This window comes from Rhinopithecus bieti, unplaced genomic scaffold (genome assembly GCF_001698545.2).
Source record: "Rhinopithecus bieti isolate Rb0 unplaced genomic scaffold, ASM169854v2 scaffold_25000, whole genome shotgun sequence".
NCBI lineage: Eukaryota > Metazoa > Chordata > Mammalia > Primates > Cercopithecidae > Rhinopithecus > Rhinopithecus bieti.
Window position 1 is genome coordinate 18716 of NW_016811322.1, and position 6896 is coordinate 25611.

The following is a 6896-nucleotide window of genomic DNA, read 5'->3' on the forward strand; positions in this document are numbered from 1 at the left end:
GCTCCCTCCCCCTTCGTCCTTCAATCTGCCTGTCCTTACTCTCCACAAGCCCATCCAGGAAGCCTACACCCACACCAATCCCCTTAAACAGGGTATATAATCTCGCCCTCCTTTAAATGCTCACTGCACTTTGTACCTCGCCTGTAGCAATCAGAAATTATACTGAAAAGATATTAAGTTGACACTGGTGGGAATAATATTGTCAAACCAGTGACAAATTCTGTTTGAGGTAAATCTGTGGTTCACTCATGGCATGTCTGCCACTGATCTCCACTGTCACAATCCTTAGAGGACATAAATCACTAACTCTCCCAGGACAACACCAGGGCTTTTGTTTTATGAAGTCATCAGAGGTTCCAAGTTTTAAAATTCCTGGTAAGTATTCTCAGAAGTCTCACACAAGACTGAGACTGAAACACCACATTCTGTTTTAAATACAATTTCTTCAAATTAGCAAATGCTTAATTTCAAAGTGCTGTCAGACTTCACCAAATGCCTACTGAAAACACTTCCTACACAATCCTTCTCATTATATTGGCAATGTCATAAAACCTATAGGCTGAAATAATTCTAAATTTAAAAAGTCAAAATAAATGAAAGCATTATTCAGCCGTATGCCTTCAGCTTAAGCAAACCTAGGTGATTTCAATTTTATACTAAAAAGTTGCCATCCTTACATTTTTTCCATATTTATCTTCAATAAATAAACCTTTCATGACTTTAGTAATATCAACTAATGTCTTTGCATTAAGTTATATTAGCTACAAAATACTGAGTTATTTCTTATATTAGGAGTGAGTTATTTCTCATGTTAGGAATGTCAAATGTCAGTAATTAAGCCAACACTGTAAACTATAAAAATTAATCAAATTACTCTAACTTACCAATAAAGTAAATTCCTCTTTCAGCCTTAGCAGTAAAACAGGATTCAAATTCATCAGTCATACTTTTTTATGTGTTATTCGGATATCTTAAACCAATTCTAAAATATTTTTCTTCCATCTACACATTTACCTGACAACCCTACACCCAGGAAGTACAGACTATAAAACCAGTGAAACTAGTACTGAGCCTAAACAACTCACTGTCACGCGCTGTTACTCATTCAAGGCAAGTGGGCATGTTCTAAAAGTTTAGAACTCAAAATGTCACTCATATCCGCGGGGGCCGGAGGTCGAGGGGAGGGAACTTAAGAGGGCAGGTCAAAAGGTGCAGCAATCCACCATGGCACACGTATACCTATGCAACAAACCTGAACGTTCTGCACATGTACCCCGTTTTGTTTTTAGAAGAAATAAGGGGAAAAAAAGTCACATCCATTTTACCACAATCTTAAGAAATAATGTGTTGCAAAAGGTAAAACATCCAAATTAACATCACAGCCAATAAATGAAAATGCCTGGCAAGCAATATGAAATAGCAACTCAAAAACAAAGTAACTCTTGCAATGAAAAACATGCACTGGGCCGGGCAAGGTGACTCACGCCTGTAATCCTAGCACTTTGGGAGGCCAAGGCGGGTGGATTGCCTGAGCTCGGGAGTTCGAGAACAGTCTGGACAACATGGTGAAACCCCGTCTCTACTAAAATACAAAAAATTAGCTGGGCGTTGTGGCGTGCACCTGTAGTCCCAACTACTCGGGAGGAGGCAGGAGAACTGCTTGAACCCAGGAAGCGGAGGCTGCAGTGAGCCGAGATCATGCGTGCCATTGCACTCCACCCTGGGCGACAGAGCGAGACTCTGTCTCAAAAAAATAAATAAATAAATAATAAAAATAAAAATATTCAGTGATCAAATTGTCCATCAAAACCCAATTAGAAAAGAACAACAACAACAACAACAAACAATTAGGACAATTTTTAGTTTCCTAAATCCAAAATATTTAGGGGTTATGACACCCACTGTAGAATTATCAAAACTTCATCTATTACAAGTTCTCATCTACTAACAATAATTTATCCAACCAACTTTTGATGAGCACCAGCTATGCACGAAACACTGTTACAGGAGCTGCAGGGGGAACAGGCTCAATACTGTCTCTACAGAGTTAATCATTTCATATACAGATAGGATAAGCAGATACACAGTAGGCTCCAAGTGTCATTAAGAAAAACAAAATGTCAGGCTAGGTATGGTGGCTCACGCCTGTAATCCCAGCACTTTGGGAGGCTGAGGCAGACAGATCACCTGAGGTCAGGAGTTCAAGACCAGTCTGACCAGCGTGGAGAAACCACGTCTCTACTAAAAATGCCAAATTAGCCAGGCGTGGTGGTGCATGCCTGGAATCCCAGCTACTCAGGAGGCTGAGGCAGGAGAACTGCTTGAACTTGGGAGAGGCTGCAGTGAGCCGAGATCGTACCATTGCACTCCAGCTTGGGCACCAAGAGCAAAACTCCTCCTCAAAAAAAGAAAAACAAAATGTCACAAAAGTATCAAAAGTAAACACATTTTTTTAAAGGACACCTAGCTATAAATTGTAATTTAAGTCAGCATATGCAGAGCCATCAATCCTAAATATTATTTGCTAGGCCTTTAAGGAGGACTTAAAATTAGCTGAACTGCCCTGCCAAAATGTCTCAGCTCTAACCAGAAAAAACTTCTTCCACGGGTGTATGCAATCCAGTCTCCATGTTTCAATTACCGGCTCTAGGTACAAAGACCAAAATGTGATTTATTTATTTATTTTATTTTATTTTTTTTTTTTTGAGACGGAGTCTCGCTCTGTCGCCCAGGCTGGAGTGCAGTGGCTGGATCTCAGCTCACTGCAAGCTCCGCCTCCCGGGTCCACGCCATTCTCCTGCCTCAGCCTCCCCAGTAGCTGGGACTACAGGCGCCGCCATCTCGCCCGGCTAATTTTTTGTATTTTTTAAGTGGAGACGGGGTTTCACTGTGTTAGCCAGGATGGTCTCGACCTCCTGACCTTGTGATCCGCCCGCCTCGGCCAAAATGTGATTTCTTAAGGTAAAAATTGTTACTATAAAACACGTACTAGGCCTGGCGCGATGGCTTACGCCTGTAGTCCCAGCACTTTAGGAGGCCCAGGTGGGCGGATCACGAGGTCAGGAGTTCGAGACCAGCCTGGCCAACATGGTGAAACCCCATCTCTACTAAAAATACAAACATTAGCCAGGTGTGCTGGTGGGCACCTATAATCCCAGCTGCTTAGGAGGCTGAGGCAGGAGAATCGCTTGAGCCCAGGAGGTGGAGGTTGCGGTGAGCCAAGATTGCGCCATTGCACTCCAGCCTAGGCGACAGAGCAAGACTCCGCCTCGAAAAAAAAGATGTACTAAAATTAAGTTGGCAAGAATTTACATGTACTCTTTTCTACTTTTCTGTGAGACATAAATACCTGACACTTGATTCATTCCCTTCATTCTTCAGCCAGCCTCCCAGGACAAGTCTGGCAACGATTCTGACCATTGGGCAAAAGTAATTACCTTTTCAGTTTATGTTAGGACAGCCTACGTGGGTTTACATTTGGCTTAATATAATACTACCCTACTTCTTCAGTAAGTATTTAAGCATTTATTTAAAAAACAGAAAGTTTCAGTTTAACCACTTCTACTACCCTAGCCTCTCTGAGAAAGACATGACACATCTCACTTCAAGGAAAAAAGGGTCCTTTTTCCTCACAAATATTTCCTCATAAACTTTATATTTTAAATGCTTTTAAAACCAGATTCTACGCCGGGTACGGTGGCTCACGCCTGTAATCCCAGCACTTTGGGAGGCCGAGGCGGCAGGATCACCTGAGGTCAGGAGTTTGAGACCACCTTGACCAACATGGAGAAACCCCGTCTCTACTAAAAAAATACAAAAAATTAGCCGGGCGTGGTGGCGGTCGCCTGTAGTCCCAGCTACTCGAGAAGCTGAGGCAGGAGAACAGGGTGAACCCAGGAGGAGGAGCTTGCAGTAAGCCGAGATCCTGCCACTGCACTCCGGCCTGGGCGCCAGTGCGAGACTCTGAGACTCCGTGTCAAAAAAAAAAGAAAAGAAAAACAGATTCTAATTTAATTAATCTAGATTTGCAAAATTATAAAGGAAAAGTCTTGCCGGTTGTTGCTTCGGTTAATTTCACAATTTAGTACATTGCAACTACGTATTTAATACAAAGCAGCCTTTGGAGGGTGCGGTGCGGGGCGGGGCGGGGGCGGTGTTTAACAAAATGTATCTCAATACCAGCCTAGAGAAACTTTTCTGTGTGAAAACAGAAGAGGGGTTACCAAGGAGAAATTCATTGCGGATTTCGGGAGGGCTTTTTCCTCAGAAATAGAGTGAAAAGAAAAAGTCCTTGTGTAAGAAATCTGATACTGACGCTGTGTGAATCAGAAGTTGGTCCAAAAGTTCATCTTCAGCAATTAAGTCTAGATGATCCACTACACATCTTCTACAACAGGTGACACGAAACCGCATTTCCCAAGCAAGACAAAGCGATCAAATGAGTTAAGACGCCCGTTCCTGCGGTCTTGTACTTTTATTTTTGATTTAACCAAAACAATTTTGAATCGGATGAATTACCAAATTTGGCTGGGTCTTGTTTGGCTTTCTGCTTTGCCTTTTAATCAGCCATTTACCAGAAACTGTTGCACGGGCCCATTAGCACTCGAAGAATAAAAACAAACACACACGACCAGATAAGGTTCCCCTACTAACCCAAATGATCCGTTTCCTTAACACAATTTTAAAACCACAGCTAGGGGTGTGAAAACAGGCATGTTTTTGTGTGTGTTTGTGTGCCACAATCTGTCCAAATCCTTAATTCCCTTTTAAGGAACAGATATATAATAAAAATCCGAAAGGAACCACATTAGAAATGCAAAGAGGTTTGCAAAACAAGAGGCTTCTTTCATTCCAGAAAACCACACCAAAACAAGGGGAGATAAATGAAAGCAATGGATATGCGTTTGCCAAAGTTTCAATCTTGCCTGGTGGAGACACTGCACCGGCACAAAGTCTAAGGAGGAAAAAAGGGGGCTGGCGGCGGAAGTGGAGAGAGAGCAAGCGAGTGTGGCCTGCAAACTGCAACAATGCAATCTCTATTTTGAACAACGCTCCTCTTTCCTCTTATAAATCTAGTTTTTTGCCACTTGATGTGCCCTCGCATTACCCCTCTGGGGGTCGGCGGGGTTGGGGGGAGATCGGAGCAGGATGCACAGCACAGGAGTGAGCAAGGGGGGAGGGTAGAGGAGGTGAGGAAGGAGTCTGAAGCAACTGGGCTGGGTGGGTACCTGGAATGCTGCTGTAGGTTCTATGACTCCGGAAGCTGCTTTCCGTGGAGTAACTGGCGTCCTTGTGGTTGTCTTCCAGCTCCTCCGTATAATCGGTCATCGTCGTCCTCTTCCATCTCCTTCTCCTAGTTGTCATCAGACTCCTGGGTCTCCTCGGCGTCGCCGTCCTTCTCCTCTTCCTCCTCCTCGCTCTCGTGGTCATCCTAAACGACTTTGTTGACCGCCCTCTGGGCCGCGGTGGTCCGGGCCAGGTGGCTGCCCCCGCCTCCTCGCCAGCCGCCGGCGGCGGCTTCCTTTGGCTACTGCAGCCCACCCTGGGCGAGATCAGCCGCATTTTGGGTGCCACTTCAGCCTGGCGGCGACCCACCTGCCCCGGCTGCTACCGCGTTGCCGCCAGCGGAGCCCCCGGATGGGTCCGGACGTGGGCGGCGGCGGCGACGGGCCGGAGCTCAGCGCTGGAGCCGTGGGCTTCTTAGTCAGCCTGCCCCGCAGGCCCCTCACGTTGGAGCCGAGGCCGAGGGAGAAGGGAAAGCGGACCGGGAGGGCCCGGCGCAGTGGGGGCGGCGGGGAGCGCCGGGGCCGGATAGGGGAGCCCAAGGGGCCAGGCAGGAGGGTCCCGACCGGCGGAAGTGGTTGGAGGGAGAAGGCTCAATCCCAACGGCTGGGGCCCCAGTCCGAATAGCCTTCGGCCGCCATGCTGCTTCTTCCGTTTACCGGAGCACGGTCACGTGAGCTTCGCCGCCGAAGAGCCTGGGACGTGGCGAGGTGGCGCGGCGGCCGCTAGGGGGAGCACGGAAGCATTGAGTCCGTGGCTGAGAGCCCGCGGCGCCTGGGTTCGGCGCAGCGCGGCGCAGCGCGGCGCAGCGCTCGGTGCAGCTGGACTCCGGGCGCACTGGCGCGGCTTAGAGAGACGGGCAGCTGACTAAATGCCCGGCGTCTAAGGCCTTCGGAGACCACAGTCTCCGCGGACCCCTGGCTGGAGTCCAAAGCCGGCCGGACCTCCTCCCCGCGTCTCCCCTTCCGCGGCTCGGAGAGGAAGGCAGGAGAACCCCCAGATATCATTCCCCTCCCTCCCCCTAGGGAAACTGAGGCTGAAAGAGCCAGCGAGAGAAAGGAAGAAAAAAGTCGCGGAGGGGGGCGGCCCAAGCGACCAAAGGGACCGGGCAGCGCCAGCGACGGAGGGAAATTAGTCGGGTTTTTCTCATGGTCAGCCTAGGTTTTTACATTTTGGGGAGGAAGACCACAGAGGTGAAGTGCAGTTCTCATCTTCTTATCGAGAGTGCATGCTGTTCTCCTGAGTTATCACTGATGATGTTAACCTTGGTCCCCTGGGTGAGGCGGTGTTTGTCAGGTTTCCCCACATCCTCCCCCATCTCCTCAAACCCCCAATACTGTAAGTCTCTGTAAACAGCCACACTTGGTGGGTGGGGAGTTATGTGCTACCTTCTTGAAGGCGCAATATCTACATCAATTATTTGGAATTTTTCTGTACAGGAGATTTGTTTATTCGTTTATTTTTTCAGACATTTATTTCTATGAGTACAGATTCATGGATATCTATTTTATACTTATTGGGTTATAACTGGATATTTATTAGGTTATAATACAATGTTACCTTATTTAGTTTATTACTCAAGTCTGCTTTTCTTTTTTTTTTTTTTTTTTTTT

At 46.8% G+C, this 6896-nt stretch overlaps 1 protein-coding gene across 2 annotated transcripts in view; it reads right to left on the minus strand.

The window, feature by feature from the left end:
- Nucleotides 1–6841, minus strand: part of LOC108543302 (nucleosome-remodeling factor subunit BPTF-like) — a 14441-nt gene extending 7600 nt beyond the window's left edge. Inside the window, exon 1 of one of the 2 annotated variants that reach the window (XM_017893728.1) lies at nt 5229–6841. In XM_017893728.1, the coding sequence (XP_017749217.1) occupies nt 5229–5562 (334 nt within the window). In that variant the 5' untranslated portion in view covers nt 5563–6841. The remainder of the gene's footprint in view (nt 1–5228) is intronic. The other variant, XM_017893729.1, reaches the window with a different exon arrangement.
- Between the last annotated feature and the right edge of the window lie 55 nt (nt 6842–6896).